The sequence below is a fragment of the Psammomys obesus genome, unplaced genomic scaffold (genome assembly GCF_907164565.1).
Source record: "Psammomys obesus unplaced genomic scaffold, mPsaObe1.curated_primary_1811, whole genome shotgun sequence".
Classification (NCBI taxonomy): domain Eukaryota; kingdom Metazoa; phylum Chordata; class Mammalia; order Rodentia; family Muridae; genus Psammomys; species Psammomys obesus.
Window position 1 is genome coordinate 2,237,000 of NW_026590061.1, and position 20,488 is coordinate 2,257,487.

At 47.8% G+C, this 20,488-nt stretch overlaps 1 protein-coding gene across 1 annotated transcript; it reads right to left on the reverse strand.

Moving 5' to 3' along the window:
• Window positions 1-13,397: 13,397 nt before the first annotated feature.
• Window positions 13,398-19,372, reverse strand: Med21 (mediator complex subunit 21). The gene is made up of 4 exons (XM_055605630.1): window positions 19,316-19,372; window positions 16,552-16,666; window positions 15,627-15,727; window positions 13,398-15,031 (listed from the first exon to the last, which is right to left on the reverse strand). The coding sequence occupies exons 1-4, from the start codon at window positions 19,355-19,357 to the stop codon at window positions 14,855-14,857; spliced, it is 435 nt and encodes a 144-aa protein (XP_055461605.1). The 5' UTR covers window positions 19,358-19,372; the 3' UTR covers window positions 13,398-14,854.
• Between the last annotated feature and the right edge of the window lie 1,116 nt (window positions 19,373-20,488).

The window sequence follows — 20,488 nt, forward strand, 5'->3', positions numbered from 1 at the left end:
GAGGCGGGGCACAGCGAGGAGGCGGGGCACAGCGAGGAGGCGGGGCATAGCTCAGGGACGGGGCACAGCGAGGAGGCGGGGCACAGCGAGGAGGCGGGCACAGCACAGGTAAGGAAGCCGTCGAGAGCCAGGGGGAGTGAGCGGTCACGTGGCTCCCATCGGGCTTGGCAGCCATCTCCTTTACCTCCCCGCTGTCTGGAGGCTACCCCCACTAGCGTTTTGGAACGGGGTCTTGCTCCGCACCCCAGGCCCTCCAGCTCTCTCAGCCTGCGCTCCCTGAGTGAGCACTGGGACCAAGCGGCTTCCTCCCCGCCCAGCACCTAATTCAACCCCACTTCAAATCAGCTCATTGTATAAATCCGAGAATGGAGGCAGACATTGATAGGTAAAATAACTTTTAATTCCATTTCTTTTTCAATTTAGCAAATAACAGAAACAAAAAACTTGAATGAGATTATTCATGAGGCAAGACAGATGATTACTTAAGCCCAATAAATTGCTAAGAGCTAGAGAATTATTGAGTCATGTCTGGGTGTTATCTCTTGGAAGCCTGTTCTCGTCTAATGAGACTCACAAGGGGAGTGGATCTGGGGGGGAGGGAGCCAGAGTCAGGATACGTTCTGTGAGAAAAAGGACCTATTTTCAGTAAGGGGGTTGGGGGAAGAGCCAGAAAGAAGGCTCTGTGGCTGTCATGTCTGTCACTAAGCATGCTTTGCTGTACTGCCGATGCTGGCCTCCTCTCGTACAATCTCATCCGTGGCTTGCGTGACTCTAGGAACTGGCAGGCACCACCATTCTGCCTCAGTTTTTGCCCCCGTGAGGGTGAGCCTTCCTCAGATTGAATGTCAGAAACCCAAAGGACACGGCTGGGGCAGCGTAGAGGGAGGGACAGATCAGCCAGCAGGCTGAACGAACAGATCTGAGGAAGCCAGTGGGCCATGTTCCTGGGCTGTCTCAGCTCTGCTGATCCAAGTGCTGACCCACATCATTAAACACTAAAAATACCTGCTCAGGATTTGCTCCCACCCACACGGACAGCCTGGCACCAGCTTGTTCTTGTCCAGCTGCAGAATTCCCCACTGGACGGCAGACTACCACCTCAATTCCTCGGTGTGTTCTCAGATTTAGGAGGGAAAGGCTTCAAACGAAGATGACCCAGTTTCCGGGTGAACAGAAAGTTTGTTTCACCATAGTGGAAATTTTGCAGAATGTTTTCAAAGTTTTAGGATACTGGGAAGGGGGATTTTTAAAGAGAAGTATTGAAAATATGGTACAAAAGATGTCAAAAATCCACCAATCGAGATTTACTTACAAAATCCACCAAGCGAGAATCTATACAGACCCCAAAGCCACAGAGATGTAAAACAAGCAAAGAAAGCTGTTCTCTTGCTATCTCCCACCTCCGACTCTGCAAGCTTCAATGTGGCTTTTCATTACTTATACTGTGAAGGCATGTTAAGAAAAACTCACACTCACAGGACAGTACTTTTGTAGCATATGAGATGGGTGCTTTATCATGGTGACATGACACACACACGCACGCACACACACACCCCGTGGTTACCTCCACTAGTGTGGGGTGCCACCCACAGCCAGAGGCCCGGAGCGGAGCTCACATGGAGGCCGCCTGGGAACTTCTGCTTTAGTGCAGGGCTGCAGCCCACCTGGCAGCCTCCTCATGTGGCTGTGTCTTCCGTGTCATCACACCTCCTGTGGACATGTCCGCACAAACGCTCTTCAGCGCTTCATGCAGCCACGACGAAACATCCTTGTGGGCACTTGCGGATGCATAGGGCATGGGCATGGCACCCTGGCTTTTGCACCAGGCAAGAAAAGGAGGTTGTGGTGTAGAGAGAAAGCGCCAGGGGACCCAGCAGTGAGTGACACGCTTGCCGATCCTGTGAGTCCGAACGTCAAGACGAGCCTAAGAACAGGCGTGGTCCCCGAGTCTGCAGAAGCTTCCCAGGGCAGCGGGGCCGGGTCACAGCTCTCTTCCTGAGAGACGGGTCACAGATGAAAATCAACAAAATCCTCGAGGGTGGCACCTCCAGGACCTAGTTTCGAGAAGACAACGCATGAAGAGGAGGGTGCAAGAGAGGGGAAGCTGGCTCCTGGCTCTAGAGCCGCTGCAGGAAGCCTGGGTGTGACGCTCCGGTCACTCAGACTTCTGTGTCAGTGATCTGTGTGGGTGGGTGTTCACATGTGAAGGCACCTGTGTGTGCCGGGACACGTGCATGTTGACATGCGTGTCCTGGGACACATGTGCATTGTTGACATGCGTGTCCTGGGACACATGTGCATGTTGACATGCGTGTCCTGGGACACATGTGCATTGTTGACATGCGTGTCCTGGGACACATGTGCATGTTGACATGCGTGTCCCAGCACAAGTGCATGATGACATGCGTGTCCTGGGACATGTATGCATTGTTGAGGCCACTGTGCTGGACTATGGCCTTAAGGTCATCTTTGCCTTCTAGAACTCAGACACCGTGCTAAGCGTGAGCCAGTGAGCCAGCTCTCCCCAGCGTAACGGTTCTGTTCATGGAGATCTACTCGGAAAGGCAATGGTGCTGGTTTGAGTGTCGCAGTCTCAGGCATTTGAACACTGGGCCCTGTTCGCTGCTGCTGTTGTGAGGCTCAGGTGGCCCGGAAGTGTGTCAATGGCAACGGAAAAGTCACTAATAGAGCAAGAAAACACATGTGGTTCCGGGACAGAGCGTTTGTACGGCGTGCAGGAGGCTCAGTCCCCACCACTGCGTAAACAGATGAACAAACAATACACAGTGCATGTGATTCGGGTAGGCGACACAATCCTGTGATCCCTGAACCCGTAGTAGAGGCGGAAAGAGCAAACCCTCAGGGCCCTCTCTAGCTGCAGAGAGTTCAAAGCCATCCTGGGCTCTTAGGACCCTGTCTCAGCCAAACACACAACCAAAACTGCAGTTAGTAGACATCGAGAATTCTGTACACTTTGATCCACGTTTCAAAGGTCCGATATGTCACTTAGGTGATCCGAGTCCCCCGAGTGGATAACGGGCCTCAGGCGCCGTACGGTGAAGCCACGTTCCCGCCTTACAAGGAAAGGGGATCTGTGAATCTCCCGGACAGCTTTCAGACAGCCACGGAGGGCTAGCTCCTGAGACGCAGTTTACCGTTGGGAGTACCCAGCTCGTGTTAACGGTGAGGCTGTTGTGAGAGTCCAGAGAGAAGAGAAACACCTATAAACAGCACTACTGGGCCAGGGAGATGGCTCCGCAGGAAAAGGCCCGAAGCTTGATGGCCGAGTTCTTCCCTGCGTCCACCTGCTTTAACGAGAGGGCTGATCCAGCCAGCTGTCCTGTGCCACCTCCGTGCTGGGGCAGGTGTGTCACAAATGAAAGAAGAACCTCAAAAGATTTCAATGACGCTTACTGGCCAGTGTCAGACTATCTATAGGTGTGTGTGTGTGTGTGTGTGTGTGTGTGTGTGTGTGTGTGTGTGTGTATGCACGACGCGGGGCAGTCAGGGCTCAGGCTCACAGCCAGTGTTTGCGTTCTCTAGTATGGAGCTGTTTGAGGGATGTATCACTAATGTTCAGACCTAGAGGGTTTTGTGCAACAGTTAGGACACTGGCAGCTGGGGCTGGGGAGGGGCTTGTTCGGCCATGGAGCACCGCCTGAGGTCTGCAATCCCGGGTCCCCTCTAAGAGGAAAAGATAACAGGAGGCGCCTTTCACAGTCCCAATTTATGCCCGTTGGGCCCGAAGCCAGTGTTATATTGGTTTTCTCGGTAGCCGTGTGATGTTCCAGAAAACCGTAAGGGTAAAAAGCAATGCTGAATCACCACGCAAGTCCTGAATTCTATGCATCGTGCATTCCTTGGCAACTCTTCCGTTGTTTTATTTAGCCAAAATGAAAAAAAGCTGACAATGAGATTCCATGTCAGGCCCAGAAAAGCCTTCCTAAATTCTTGTGCATCAGCTGTTGTTAGAAATAATAAGCACAAACCACGGGAATCAAGCATAATCCATGCAAAAATTAAAGAGAGCGTTAGGCAGGGTTGGAGAAATGTCTCGCAGCAGCTCTCGGGAAAGGGAGACGTGAGCTGTGTTTTACAGGTTGAAGAATTTGCGAGGAGCAGGCGTGGGGGGACCGAGGGCGGGTCAGGACCATGCGGGGTAGAGACGAGGCACCCAGCTGCAGCACCCATGTGCCGCACTTACTGGACTGTGTTTTGTTTTGTGGTTTGTTTTTCGTTTGTTGTTTGGGGATGAACTTGCTTTCAGTAACAGTGCTTTTACCAGGTCCTAAGAATCACAGAGCTAAAGTGTTAGCTCTGGCAGAAGAAAGCTGTAACTTGGGAAGAATCTTCCCGCTGGGCGAGGTGGCACGGTTGTTATCCCAGCTATGCAGGAGCCTGAGGCAGGAGGATCACAAACTCAAGGCTGGCTTGGACTACAGAGTGAGTTCAAGGTCAGAGGATCTTGAGTCTTTGTCAAAATAAAAAGAGTAGCCGGTCTCGGTGGTGCACACCTGTAATCCCAGCACTCGGGAGGCAGAGGCAGGCAGATCTCTGTGAGTTCAAGACCAGCCTAGTCTACAAAGTAAGTCCAGGGCAGCCACAGCCACACAGAGAAACCCTGTTTTGAAAAAAACAAAATGAATGAATGAATGAATGAATAGGGTGCTGGAGCTAGCCCAGAGGCACAGGGCTTGGCTAGCATCCATGAAGCTCAGAACAGCACCACAAAGAGGACTCTTGTGACCTGAGCCCATCCTGGCTCCAGATAATGAACACAAACCCGTGAAGCGTGTGGTAGGAAGGCTCGCCTCCCCACAGCAGGTTTACGTGAGTCGTTCACACACTCAGGAATCTTCCTGCAGAGTCCCAACAGTTCAATCGACAACCAGCTTGAGGGAAAAGGAGGCAGCGGGAGCATCTCCGTCTACCCACAAGCGCGAGGTCCCAGGTGTCAGCCCAGGGACCAGGATTTAAAGTGGAGAGAAAATCAGCGCTGATTCAACTAAAACCCACAGGCCAGATCCTGCAGAATCCACACACCTTTCCCACACACAGGTGCATAGATATTTTTTGAGGAAGGGGGATTTTGTCCTTGCGGGGTTGTCTTGTATTTTCCTGCTTTGGGCCAGTTATAATGCTTTGGTTGAAGAAACTCTGAATAATCATCTTAGGGAGAAATATGTAAATTTTTTTTGAGTCAGGGCTTGTCCTATAACCCAGGCTGGGCTGACACTTGCTATGTTAGACCAGGTTGGCCTCAACTTGGCAGCAATCCTCCTACCGCTGGCTCCCGGGCGCCGCTATGCTTGGCGGGAGGAAGAGGTCAGTGCTGTTTCAGGCAGCTATCCACATCCTCCTGGAGGCCATCAGCTCTGATCTCTCTGATCTCACCACCTACCCCGGCTGCCTCGGCCTCCCCAGGGCTGGGCGGCGGGCGTGCCGCGTGCCCTGAGCTTTAAAGGAGGCTTCCGCACACTGCAATGGTTAATGTTGCTGGCTGGAGATCAGAAACATGAAGGAGCCACTCACACTGGCAGGGAGAGTACCTGTGTGCTAAACAGCCAGCCTTCCAGCGGCTGAGCGCTGGCTCAGTGCTTAAGAGTGCTGTCTGCTCTCCCAGAGGTCCGGAGCTCAACCCCCGAGGCTCACCACCCTCTGTAGTGGGATCTGGGCCCTCTTCTGGCCTGCAGGCGCTCACCCAGAGAGAGCGCTCATAGTCCTGAGTAGATAAACACTTCGCCACTCTAACTTTTCGCTTGCAAGCTAGCATTTTACCATTGGCAGCAAAGGCTCTTGGTGGAAGGGACAGGGTCAGCGGTGTCGCCTGTGTGTGAACGACAGCCTGAGTCAGTCCACACACGGCCCGGCCCTGCATCACGGCCAGTCAGGAGTGCGTCGTGACTCGAGTCTCACGTTTTGTCCTGCGCTGCACCGAGGATGCGGGTCCAGCACGCGCCTTTACCGCTTCGTCAAATGGCTTCTTCGGTGAAATGAGTGTTTTCTTTTCTTCTTTTGTGAAAATTTTTGTCTGTGAAGACTATGACGAGGCTGAAGGGGGGTTCAGTGGCTCAGCGAGAAAGCCTGACGCTCTCGCTGAGGAAGCCAAGGTCCCAGCATGCACACTGGTGGCATACAGCTGCGTGTGGCTGGCTTCTAAGGGCCTCACGGGTACTCAGGGGTACTCAGAGGTACTCACGGGTACTCATGGGTACTCCAAGGGTACTCATGGCACTCACAGGTACAAGCCCGCAGACACAGCTGCACACACATACACACAAATTAAAAATAAAGTATGTATTACAGAAGAAAAGAGAACAATGACAAATTTGGTTTGGGTATCTAGCACTAAGGCTTGAGAATTTTACCAACCACTTCTTTAATAATAAAAAAAAAAAAAATCTGAACCGGCAGCTGGAGAAATGGATCGGCAGCTAAGAGCGCTTGCTGCTTTTCCAGAAGACCCGCTTTCCGTGCCAACACCCACACCGTCACCTGCAGCTCCAGACCCAGGGAGTCTGACGCCCTCTTGACCTCTGAGGGCACTGCATGCACACAGACATACATGCCGGAAAATACCATACACATAAAACAAGAAGTGCACTTTTAAAGACTGCTGCCATTCTTTCCGGCTTCTTCCACAGCTTCGATGCTTCCTCCTCAAAACCGAGAGGACAAAGGAGACCATGGGGCTCAGAGCTGGGGCCTTCTCTTCCCCTCCCACTTTTGCACCCCTGCACGGCCAGTGTCCTCTTGCTCACAGCACTTTCGCTCTTCTCTGTGGCTTTAGCCAGCTGGAGAAGCGGCCTTGTCTCCACACCTAGCCGCTCAGCTTGCAAACGCAGCGCTCTCCTGGGGCCCACAGGGAATCCATGCCCGTCCTATGTCCGTCACCTCGCCACGCTTCTCACAGTGGTCCTTGCGGTTGAGGTGTGCGGACCAGTTTCACGACTGTTTACATGGTGGAAACAGCAGGGCAGGCGGCGATTGCCCTGGCACCTGACCGGAGAGGGCAGCCACTACCGTTAGTGCGAACAGCGGGGTGGTGAGCAGGACAAAGGGTGTCTTAGTGTCATGAAGAGTCAAAACCCAGCACGGACCAAACAGTAAGGATTATTAGAATTATTCCCTTAGGGCCGGATGCTCACAACTTTAATCCCAGCTGTCAGGAGAAAGAGACAGGTGGATCTCTGAGAGTTCAAGGCCAGCCTCGTCCACATGGTGAGTTCCAGGACAGCTGGGGTGATGACTCAGCAGGTGAGGGACGTGCTGTCCTTTCAGGGGACCAGGGCCCGATTCCCAGCACCGACATCACGTCGCATAACTGCCTGGAACGCCATCTGTGAGGAATCTGAAATCTTCTTCTGGCCTGTGAGGGTACCTGCATTCATGTGCTCATACTCTGTGCTCTCTCTCTCTCACATACACACACACACACACACACACACACACACACACACACACACACGATTGTAACTGAAATCATGGACTGCAAAACTTGGATGTTCATACTTTAAATGAAAGGATTCAAAAGCAACTTTGGAAGATTTAAAGAAGATCAGGTGAATGGTATAGAGCTATCTATTATTGATGGCATACATAATTTCTACCAAAACGATAAAAATATTTCCAAATATCTGTTGCCACAAAGATTCAGAAGGTGACTGTGACCCCATGAGAGGTGACCCCAAAGAGAGGTGACCCCACAGAGAGATGACCATGACCCCACAGAGAGGTGACCGTGACCCCACAGAGAGATGATCCTGACGCCACAGAGAGGTGACCGTGACCCCACGAGAGGTGACCCCACAGTCGCGTTAGGTATCACTTTCCCTTGAAGTGATAGATTGTGAAGTTTGGTAGCATTTTGCTTGTGCACACAGATAAATTCTCACATCGAGTGCTCTAAGTGACATTGCTTTTGATCCTGGTGCCTGACCTTTCCACAGCAGGCTTAAATTTCACTACATGTCTACACACTTCAGTTTTCATGTTAAAAAAAAAATATTTGGTTGTTGTACATGAGTTTCTGCCTCCTGGATGGCACTAATTCAACTAGAATCACAGCACTAATTTTCATTGGTGTTAGTGGACTTCAGGAAAATCAGTTTTCTGCTACCAGCTAGCTAATCTGGCCCTCTGTGGCAGAAAACAGCTCCAGCCAGGGCCTGTGGAGAGCCCAAACTCAGGGTCAAACTGCCCCCTTGTGGTCTTCTAAGATATTTGCCCTTGGCACGGAAGGGTTTTTTATTGAGGTTGTTATTATTTTGGTTTTTCAAGACAGCGTGTCTCTGTGTCCTCCTGGCACTCTGGAACTCACTCTGTAGACCAAGCTAATCTCAGACTCAGCAATCTGCTTGCCTCCGCCTCCTGGGGAGCTGGGATCAAAGGCCAAAGGCGTGCAGCCTGGCTAGTCCTTGAATTCTTGTTGTTAAGGCTACTGAAGATTTTTCTACCAGATGTGGCTAGTCTGTTACACTTATGTATGTCAGTCTTACCCCTGGACTGTCCTTCATTTTCTCTATATAAATATTCTAGACTTATTTAATGTTTTGTTTGTTTTCTGAGTTAAAAATCTCGCTATCCAGCCCTGGTTGCCCAGCATTTTCTATGTAACTCAAGTTTGCCTCCATTTGAAATCCTCCTGCCTCAGCCTCCCAGGCACACTCCACACCAGGCTCCTTCTGTTAGCTTTAAATAAGTTTTGCTTCACTTTAAAAAATATTGGAATCTTATCTTGTTTTGTGTTTCAAAGTCTTGGTGGCAGGCACAGGCACAAGAGAGACAGATGTGGCTGACTCGCCTGGATCCAGGTCCCTGGGGAATGCGTCTGGTCTTGCAGTGTGGCGTGTACTATGGTTAACACAGACCACGGTTAAGTATTTTTAAAATTCACTTATTTAGATAATCTATGTATATGAATGTTCTGTCTGCATGTATGTCTGTACACCAGAAGAGGGCATTGGATCTCGTGGGACTACAGTTACAGATGGTTGTGGGCCACCATGTGGTTGCTGAGAGTTGAACTCAGGACCTCGGGAAGAGCAACCAGTGCTCTTAATCACTGAGCCGTCCCTCGAGTCCTATACATTATATGTGAAAATACCTTCTGTTTTTCCTTTCCCAACTTGTTTTTTTTTTTTCATTTATAGATTTTTAAAAGATGCTTGTCCTGTGTCAAGATGGGTTGTTGTGTGATTCTCATTTTAATTGTAGTGTGTTAAGTTACATTATCATATTTAACTAGAGCAAAGATTGCATTAACTGTAAAATGCATTATTGCATTTCAAAGTGATCACTGAAAGTTAGTTAAAAAAAATAAACATCTAAACTGGGAAAAATAGGGCTGGAGAGATGGCTCAGCAGATAAGAGCACAGACTGCTCCTCCAACAGGTCCTGAGTACAATTCCCAGCAACCACATGGTGGCCCACAACCATCTATACTGAAATCTGATGCCCTCTTTAGGTGTGCAGATGTACATGCAGATAGAACACTCATACATAAAATATTTTTAAAAATAAATAAATAAATTGGGAAAAATATGAAGTTACTTATTTTCTAAAAGTAAAATTACAAATTACCATTTCTTAGATAAAACAGATTCAGAATGATGCATTCAATTGTTTAATTGTCAGCACATTTGATTTGCTGATATTTTTCAAGTTTATTAGTAAAATAGGCTGTAGTTTTTATTTTTGGACTACCATTATCAAATCTTGGCAATTGGCTTTTCCTATATTTTGTCCAAAACTGGAATTCAAAGACCAAATTTTTTAGATATTGATTTTCTTATTTATTTATCTCAAGATACAGTCTCAGTATGTATCCCTGTCTGGCCTGGAATTGGCCATATAAACCAGGCCAGCCTCCTCACAGAGATCCCTCTGCTTCTGCCTCCCAGTCTCTGCTGTCGCTTTTATTGTTTCCCCCTTCCCTTCAACTCGGTGGGAGGCTCGTGTTTAAGCCTCTTTCCTAGTGCAAACAGGAGAACAAATCTTCCATTTTGGCCTCAAGTGTTGTCTTAGCTGGACACAGGTCCACAGGGGTCCAGGAGAGCTTCAGAGCTTGTGGTCCTTTACAGCAGAGCCCTGTTTTGGAATGGGTGAAAGAGGAGGGAAGTGCCAGGGTGCAGGACCCTGGCCCTCTGCTGTCCTCCCAAACAGCTGTTGATTGCCCGCTTCAACAGCTTCAACAGCCCCTAGTGCACCCCGCTTTCAGAGCAGAGTCAACGGGCGCACCCCTGGGTCCCCTGGACCTGCCTTTGTAAGGAGCAGCGTCTCCTGACCCGGTATCAGAACAGCTCCACCAGGAGAGGCTTGGAGTTTCCAAGGCGTGCAGGCTTGACCACTCCTTTTCCCTATTTGAATCTTTATCAGGAAGGTTGCTTTGCATCTTCATATTCTCCTGGTGAGACAGGGTCTCACTGCGGCTGGCCTCGGAGAGGCTGACGCCACCCACCGCTGTACCGTCTGCTTTGTTACGTATTGCTGTGCTGATAGCTGGCTGCGGTGGTGCAGGCCTATTGCCAGCACGCTACAGAGACGGAAGATCAAGGGTGTGAGGCCGCTCTGGGCTGCATAGTGCGTTCAAGGACAACCTGTACAACAAAGAGCCTGTCTCAAACAAACAAAGAGCAGAATTTGGGAGTGAGGCTCACCTCTGTAATTCCAGCACTTGGGAAGCTAAGGCAGGGGGATTGCTATGAGCTTGACTGCTACCCAAAGAATTCCAGTCCAGCCTGGCCATAGAATAAGATGCTGTCTCAAAATCAATCAAACAAAAATTTAAGGAAGTGTTTGTCTGGCTCACAGACTGTCATAACAGAGGCGTAATGGGGGCAAGAGCTTGAGGCAACAGGTCACATTCCATCTAGCCAGGAAGCAGAGGACACCCCAAATTATTATACCTAGGCATGGTGGCAGATGACTTTAACCCCAGCAGTTAGGAGGCAGAGCCAGGTAGACCTCTGAGCTAGCCTGGTCTACGCACTGTTCGAGACCGGCCAGTGAGACCCTGTCTGAAAGGAGTTTTAATGTGACCCCTCTGCCTATATGAGTATGTGCATGTACAGGCCAGAGGGCATCCAGCCCTCAGAGCTGGGGTGGCCGTTTGCGGGGCCCGCCTGTTGCACAGGTGCTTGAGTCCGAGCTTTGGCTCCCATGACTTATCACCAAGGGCTACTCACTACTGAGCCATCTCCAGCCCCCATTTAGTGAAAGTCATGGTTTAATCTGCTAATGCTTCCTTGACGCTTTGATTTATTCAAAGGTGAGATTGGGACATTGCTTTTCAATGCAACGCTCAGGGCCTTGAATGAGCCAAAGTGTTCTTCTCTATGCTCGCAGAGAGTCTTAAACAATAGGAATAACTATTTAATAACTAGGTAATAGTAATATAACTAGTTAATAACTAGTTAAAAACTAGGTAGGTAGGTAGGTAGATAGACAGACAGACAGACAGGGAGGTGGTAGGTAGGTAGGTAGATATTCCAATATTCTCTGGAAGGTCCAGAGGATGCTCTCTGGAGAGATGGCTTAGTGGTAGGGAGCAATGACTGCTCTTGCAGAGGACGTGGGTTCAGTTCTGCATCTACATAGTGAGCTTCAGGACAGACAGCCAGGGCTATGTAGAGAGACCCTGTCTCAAAGAAAAACGAAACAAAACAAAAAACAAACAAACAAAACAACCCCAAACAAAAACCTAGCATAAGGGACCAGTAGCTCCAGCTGGCCTGGCAAGTATAGACCTGGCTCCCGGCTACTCAAGAGATACAGAAATGGCAAATCCAAGGTCTGCTTGGGCTAAGTGAGATCAGGGCAACTTAGAGAGACATGATCTCAAACTAAACAGTAAAAAGAGGACTGGGGATATAGGGCAGAGGTGGAGTCTTTATCAAGGAAGAACAAGGCTCTGGATTCAATTTTTATACACACCACCACCACCACCACCAAAACATAAATAAAAATCTCTAATTTCATAGTGTCCATGCTGACATGCAAGTTTTCCCATTATTACATATATACAAACATATTACACACACACACACACACACACACACACACACACACAAACATATGCTTGTTTTTGTTTTGAGGCAGGGTTTCTGTATGTAGCCTTGGCTGTCCTGAACTTGCTGTTTGCTCAAGAGATCCACCTGCTTCTGCCTTCCAAGTGCTGGGGTTAAAAGGTGTGTGTCACCAAGCCTGGCACAGTATCACATATATTTAATGCTATCAAGGTTAGAGTTGCTTGATGAAAGGAATTCTACGAAGCAGTGGCTAGTGCTGCAAGGTGCTATGGTTTCAACTGTTGATCCAGAAGGCATCCAGTGAACAGACAGCACTAGGGCCCTGGCTCCATGCCAATGGTAAGGTAGCAGTTTCTACACAGGCAGCAAGTCCCTGTGTTCTGTTCGGTGCCACGTTTTATCAGTTCTCACTGTCACAACCTTTTACATGCCTGTGCATGACATTATTTTGAATGACATTTTGTCCTCTTCCTTTCGGGCCTTTACTTTTTCCAGCTCTTCTTGAGTTTTGTGTGTGTGCCAATCCCCTGATCAAATCACTCATTCCTGTACTATCTGTAGGTCTCAGTTTCATGACCATATTCCTTGAACCTACCTTACTAGTAATTTTGGTACAATTAAAAATGGTAGGAAGAGCAGGGCATGGTGGCACAGGCCTTTAATCCCAGCACTCAGGGAGGCAGAGGCACGTGGATCACTGTGAGTTTAAGGCCAGCCTGGTCTACAAAGTGAGTCCAGGACAACCAAGGGTGCACAAAGAAGCCCTGTCTTGACAAACAAACAAAACAAAAAAAACGGTAGGATGGACACAGGCCAGAAATCTGGATTTGTTCTGATACCAGTAAATGAAAGGTCTTAATGTTCCCACTGCTGTGGTAAATGACAGCTCAAGGTAAAAGTTCACCTCTCACACAGTTACTTGCCTTGTCAGAAAGGGTCTACTCAGAAGGCTGATAATGAAAGCAAAATGCCAGAATAATCTTCATATATGTGAACGGCACACTGAGACTCCAGGAAATAACACGAGTTACGCCCAACTTACCCCTATATCCTATAAAGGAATCCAGAGGAGACTCTTGGGAGCACTGGCCGCTCTTGCAGAGGACCTGGGTTCAGTTTCCAGTACTTAAATGGTGGCTCCCAACTATCTGTAACTCCAGTTACAGATCTGATGGAACTGGTCTCCAGGGGTACCAGGCTCACACGTGGCATGTAGATACATGAAGGCAAACACTATTACTGAAAAGCACATTATCGTCTTTAAAAGGCCCTAATGGCTGTTGTTCACTGTGAAACTGAGTGGTGGGGGAGGTAGAGCAATGGGAGACTATGACCAAACCCCCATAAACAAGGACAACATTCTAACGACAAGTTTATAAGATTTAATAATAAATGACTGTCACAAAGTGCTATAACAACAACAACAACAACAACAACAAAAAAAAAAAAAAAAAAAAAAAAGGTTTACGCTTAACCAAAAAATTGTTACAACTTTTGTAGCTAGGGCAGGTCCTCCTGAACTTTGAAACACAGTATTTTCAAGAACTATAGAGAGCCTGATTCTGAAGGAAATCAGAACACTGGATATTTTTCTTGAGGGTTTTTCAGAAACCTATGAGTCTAGAAAACAACAGTGAGGCCAGAAATTGGATGAGTAATCCCAGTTGCAAGGGCTGATACAATTGCCAGCAATAATTGGAAGAAACATTACTGAGTTACTGACGTATATACTGACCTATAGCCTGTGTGTGTACATAGAAACATACTGATGTATGGTACAAGTACTGATTAAAATAGAACAGGTTTACTTGTTAAGAGGGTCAGAAAGAGGGCAAGAGTAAGCGCGTGTTGCTGCCGTAGGGCGCAGGCTGCAGGGCGCTGTGCCCACACCTTGGTGCACAAACACCTGCAACCCCAGCTCCGGGAGAGCTGATGTTCTCCTGGCCTCCATGGGCCCCAGCATGTACACGGTACAAACACATGCAAGCAGAACACATACAATCAATAAACCTAATAAAAACTTTTTTAAATATCAGTACTTTCAGGTACAGAGAATGTGAAAGAATCAACAATTCAAGAAACATAACTCACTATGAAGACATGTAAATTAAGAATATGGGGAAAGTAGGTTAAAATTATCTCAACATGTTTCAGGGTGAGATATTCTCACAGTATCATTGGAATTCCCTGGACAGTAAAGACTTCTTTGTCAAAACAAAGGTAGGGACAAGCTAGAAAGTGTGATATTCTAGAAGAAAGCTTTTCACAGATGAACAGATGTCTACCTCCTATATGCTCTAATTCAGAAACTTTTGCTCAACATAAAATTTATGCAGTGGCACCTTTAAAGAGGCAGGACACATATCTAAATGGAAAAGTCCCTTATCTCTGCCTTTAAGGTCAGTTATTTCGATCTGTGGAAGGGCTGCAATGACACAGCAGAGGTCAGAACTGGGGATGTAAGGCCGGTGGCAAAGTGCTTACCTAGCATACACAAGATGCACCAAAAAAGAAAACCAAACAAGACCCACAAAACAAAACAAAGAGCTGTACTGTGCGTCACTGTTTAATGGTATCAGGGCCATTAGTATCTACCCTGAAAATTCTAGTCAGATAAGAAACGATGGCATAATGATGCTGAAGACGATCCAACTGCAATTTACAGCTCTTTCCTGATCAAGAGTGAAAACAGAGAACTAAACTAGCCACAAAGGTGACAGTCAAGATATGCTGCTCTGCAGCTGCTGGCTCACATCCGCATCTGACGCTGAATCCTTAGTGCATTCACACGGCTCTTTTCTCAGCCACATGCTGTCCGTCGACGCTAGGAATCCGGAAGAGACTGGCTGTGGGTGACACTTCTGGTCTTCAGCTGTGACTGGGCAATGTCAGCAAGTGCACTCTGGATCTTTTCCAGCAGCATGTCTCCCCGGTAGACAACATCCTCCAGGCATGTGGCAGCTTCGTGGTTCTCTTCTTCTAGCTTATATAAACTAGCAGCCTTTATAAAACACAAAATTTAATATATTCAGAGGCAAAACCAACAGAAACTAAAGTACAAGCATTTATTTAAAAATCAGAATGGCTTTCCAACCACTGTATTTTATCTTGAGTAGCAGGTATGTTAAAGACTAATCTTCAATCAGAATATATGCATGTATATATGTGCCCTGCTTGCACACTGCTGGCAGACATTTGTTCCACATTCAGATCATTCTCCACTCACTCTCTGCTAGTTAAACAAAGCGAGGAGCGTTAGGAAGGAGGCTTCTGCCAAAGATGAAGCTGCTCACTGCTGATACCACCTTGAACACACTTATCTTACCTTTTAGGTCAAAATTGGACAAGCATTCAGCACAATCTCCTAGAGGCTGTGCTAGTCACACTTAACAAAACTCCCAAGTAGGGCTGGGTTACAACTCAGAGGCAGAGTTTGTCTAGTATGTAAGACCCCAGATTTGACCACAAAATAACCGCACAAAACCAAACAAATGCCCAAATATCTCCCATTTAAATTTAATATTAAATTGATCATAACCTCCTTTAATTCAAAGGTCTCTACTACTAGTAGTTTCATCAAAAGAAAAAAGTTTTACCTGTAAAGCAGCTGTAGATTCTTCACTGGGTAAAGAATCTATCAAAACATCAATATCTTTCGCTGTTCGTGCAATCAGTGCTGCAAAAAGCTGGGCGTACTCTGAAGAAAAGCATTAAATTATCAGAATCTTACATTTTCATAAGCAGAAATTACAAAATTAGTAAAACTAGAAAAATTAAGCTAACTTCTGTATACAATAATTCTAATAGTGAAAGCATAGTTTTAGCATATCAATACTATTTATACATTTAATATTAATTCAAGTTGGGAATTAGTATACTATGTAATTTTATTAGGAAAACATTTTAGTACCTTGAGCAAAGGAATCCATAAATGAGATCCTTTTTTTTTTTTTTTTTTTTTTTTTGTTCTTTGAGACAGGGTTTCTCTGTGTAGCCCTGGCTGTCCTGGAACTTGCTATGTAGACCAGGCTGGCCTTGAACTCACAGAGATTCACCTGCCTCTGCCTCCCAAGTGCTGGGATTAAAGGTGTGCAACACTGCCTGTCTGAGATGCTCTTCTTATTAAGGTCATACAAGCAAAATTCCACTCAACTCATACAAGCTTTCCTTTAAGGGAGTAACAATCTCTATTGGACATGAACAGAATCATGAGGCATATGAATTGAGCTGATATATTCATTCCTAGGCCAATGAAATGGTTTTACAGATAAAGGGCACTTGCCACCAAGTCTAATGACCCGAGTTTGAGCCCCAGAACCCACAAAATAGGAGAGAACAGCTCCAGATCCTTGCATGCTATAGCAAGCACACCCACATATACACCAAATAACTAAGTGTTCAAAAAAAACATTTGTCAAAATTTACAGTAATATACTCCAACTACAGACACATTTTTTTTTTTCTTTTACAAAGAAGCTATAACTTGTAGAAGAAACGTCAGTCAAACTAAGCGAACCTCACCTTCGGTAGGATTGGCTGGCTGGTCTTTATTGATTGCTGTTTGAATGTTACTAAAAGAGGCAGGAGGGCCGCACTGCTGCAATACTCCAATGGCATTACAAAACTGGTCTGCAAGCTTGAGCAAAAAGAAAAGGATGTCAAGGTTACAAAGTTATCAAGTTTAAGGACTTTATGAGAAATAGCAACAATTTCTTCCTAATAATGGTCTCTAAGCAAACTCCTCAGACAAAGGAATATTTTTATAGGAAATGAGCCTGTTATTACTAACAATGACAGACTTGCTGCACATTCCAGCATCTATTTACACCTAGTTTGGATTAAATGGTTTAATCATACAAAGAAACTTCATTCTGTTATCAGTATAGGTAAAATTAAATTTGGTATCAATCCAGCCTAAAGAATTGATCCATAAAAACCAGGTGGTAGTGTCACTTGCCTTCAATCCCAGCACTCAAGAGGCAGAGGCAGGCAGATCTCTGAGTTTGAGACTGCTAACCTGGTCTACAGAGTGAGCTCCAGGATAGCCAGGGCTACACAGAGAATCCTGTCTTGAGGGGGGAGGAGAAGAAAGGAAGGAAAAGGAGGAAGAAGGAGGAAGAGGAGGAAAGAAATAAAGGAGAAGGAAGAAGAAAGAAAAAGGAAAAAGAAGAGGAGGGCAGAGAATGCTGAAGATTCAGCCATAGTGATTTGTTTCTCTGAGTGCTTCTGGAAACTGAGCCCTCAAGAGAAGTCTGCTCACAAACAAAGCCACATCTCCATCCCAGCAGATGCACAGGTTGCAACAGAAAAACGAATGCTAAATGGTTAAGATCACTGGCTACTTTTGCAGAGGACCTGGGTTCAATTCCCAAGACATACATGGCAGCTCACAACTGTAACTCTGATTTCAGAGGACCTGACAGACTCTTCTGGCCTCTACAGGAACCACACCTACATGGTACACAGGCATACATGAAGCAAAAACATTCATACAAATAAGAAAGAAAAGGATTAAGAGAAAGACCCATTGCTTACCTGTTCAAAAAATATTGAAAAACCAAACTCGTACATGACAAGCACTGTATATAAACATTAGAGATGAACACGCCAGAGCTTCTGTACTCATGGCATGGGTGCTTCCAGATGAGAGAACAAATGTTAACAGTGTTCTATGTCCCAGTGTCCTTTAGCACGTAGAGCTGAAAGCACTCACTCTCACTCCCTAGCCATGTGTGGGGTTTGCATCATCTGAGAGTCTCTTGAGCTTCTGACATCTTTCTAAGGCCCTGGAGGACTAGCTCTTTGTAAACACATTGCCTCCAGACACAGGAGGCACCCGCATAGCTCAATTATCACTCCTGAGAGAAGTCAAGACCATCCTCAACACCCACCTACATGAATACAAATTTTTCTGAGATAAGGCCCTACACAATGTTAAGATTTGTAAAACTTCAAAGGAGTAACTTCTTGGTTTGCCAGGCAGCCCGGAGAATCTTTGCAAAGCAGAATTTACCTTGGTGAATTCATCAACATTTAAGGGCTGGCCCTCAACTTAAGAACTACTTTATTTACACAGAGTAGGGCAGTTTTCTGACAAGTAGATTCACAATCTCAGAATAATGTATTACCAAGAAGCCAAGTTATAGCCTTCCTGTAAGAAAAACACCGACCAGAGGACTATATCTGGGTCGGTGTAGTGCCCCCATCCCCCTCCGGCATACACTCTGCAGCCACTTTACCTAGAACCTCCAACTACAACCAGCATGGCACTAAGACATCTTAACTACCATGGAAAACTGTTGCACTCTTAATGGAGACAGGCAGCGGTAGTTGTTTCTTTGAGTCAGTGTCTCTCTCTACACAGCCTCGGCTGTCCCGGAACTCATTTTGAGGCTGGCCTCAAACTCGGAGTTCCGCCTGCCTCTGCCTCGCAGCGCTGGGGTTAAAGGTGTGCGCCACCACTTGGGCTCAGCACGTCTTAGCTTTCGTGTACTTCGTGTGCCGTGAGCAAGAATGACAGGCAGACGGGACACAGTTTCCAAGCTAGCGGTCTTCGGGGACTTTTGTTGTTGTACCTTTGATGACTCCCAAGCTGCTTAATTTAACCTGGCTGCTTAACTGCCCAACCGGTCTCCGCGGTGAGTTCCATGTCAGCCAGGGCTACACCGTGAGACCATCTCAGAACAAAACATAAACAACCCCTGTGCACACTCACTGTGCAAGAGCGTCAGTTTTCACCTGTAAGAGCCTCTAGGGAAGATCCTAACGCAGACGTAAACAAGTGGGAAGAAGCCAAGACCCAGCATCTGGACTCCGGCAGGGATCGGCAGCCCAGACAGCATCCTGCCCACTCCTGCACAACGTGCAAACAAACACTCAAACACTGAACGCTGCTGTGGCCGCTGGTGTTTGGTTTTCTGAGATAGGATGTCACGCTGGAGCTCAGGCTGGCCCGAAGCTCGCAGCACTCCTCCTGCCTCAGCCTCGTGAGTTCGGAGATCAAGGTGGGATCCCCTGACAAGCTAAACTTGAAACTACACACAACAGCGCTTAGGCCTGCCCCGCCCCCACAAGGAAGGGTGCCGAAGCACCCGCGGGCCGGAGCACCTCGATGCTCCCCCAGGCCGGGCCGCCCGTCTCCTCAGACCCCGCCCGCGGGCTCCGTGCGGCCTCCCGCGCGCGCCTCCGCGGCGTCCTCACTGCGCGCTCCGCGCGGCGGAGCCTCGACCCTCCTCCCTCTCTTCTCGTCAGGAAAGAACGGAGCTGAACAGAAGGAAAGCCTCACCGAGTTCACAGCGTCCTGCAGCTGCGTGAGCCGATCAGCCATGTTCGCCGCGCACGCAAACGGACGCCGAGGCTTGCTTCGCCGCGATTGGGCACTTTATAGCAGGTCTGGGCCAATCACAGGGCTTCCTTCTCGAGGGGCGTAGCCAAGGAAGCACGCTGCCCCGGGGAGGGGCGGGGCTATCCCGCGGCGGAAGTCTGGACCAATCACAGGGCTCCCTTCTGAGGGCGTGGCCAAGGAAGCACGCTGCCACGGGGAGGGGCGGGGCTATCCCGCGGCGGAAGTCCGGGCGGCGGGACCCGGGGCTAGCTGAGTGCGCCAGGGCAGACGCGGGCCTCCGGGGCGGGCTCCGTGTCCACACTGCAAGGAGATGTGGAGGCTTGGCGCTTCCTCCCTGCCGTCTTAGCTTTGTCTGAGGACTGTGTAGTCCTGCTGGTCTGCAGTGTGTTTTGTTCGTGTGGGTTTTCTCGCATCGTCTGGAAGGCTTGTTTTCCTTTCCTTTCACTTTCCAGGTAGACCACAAAACATACGCACTGCAAGCCAGTCACAAACACGAGCGGTTCCAACATTTAATCCAACAGATTATCATTCGCCAGGGATCAAAATGGCCAAAGGGGTGTCCTGTCAGTTTAGGGCAGGGCTGTTTACTCAGCTGGAGACTAGATTCGTGCTTAATTCTGCGTAGGACTTCCTGGGGAAACTGATAGCCAGGAATGGAACACTAAACACTGAACAGCGCTGTGCTGAGGAACGAAGTCAGGTAAAGGTGAAAAGAAGGAAGAAGAGCATTTGAAGAAGCAGGTTGTCAGCACAGGTAACTAATGTTTTTCATGTGGCTGTGTGGAAAAGAATGTGCGGAAAGAAGGGTTCGGAGGGGAGGGAAGGACTCCGTGATGGAAGAGAGTTTCCAGGAAAATAAGCACGTTAGGCGGGGTCAGGAAGGTCAGCTTCAGAAGTTTAAAATTGGGACCTGTTGAGGGTTTCCTCAGGAAGAGTGAGCAGAAAGGTTATTTCTGCTAGCCTGGGGGTAATCTGATGGAAATGGTGCCTGGTCTGCACACCTCTGACACACTCTGTCATAGGCTGATTGTTCCTGGTGTCGGAGGTGGGTGGGTATGTTAAGCCTGTTTTCTGTTGCTGCAAGCGAGTGGCACAGACGTGCACTTACAAAGA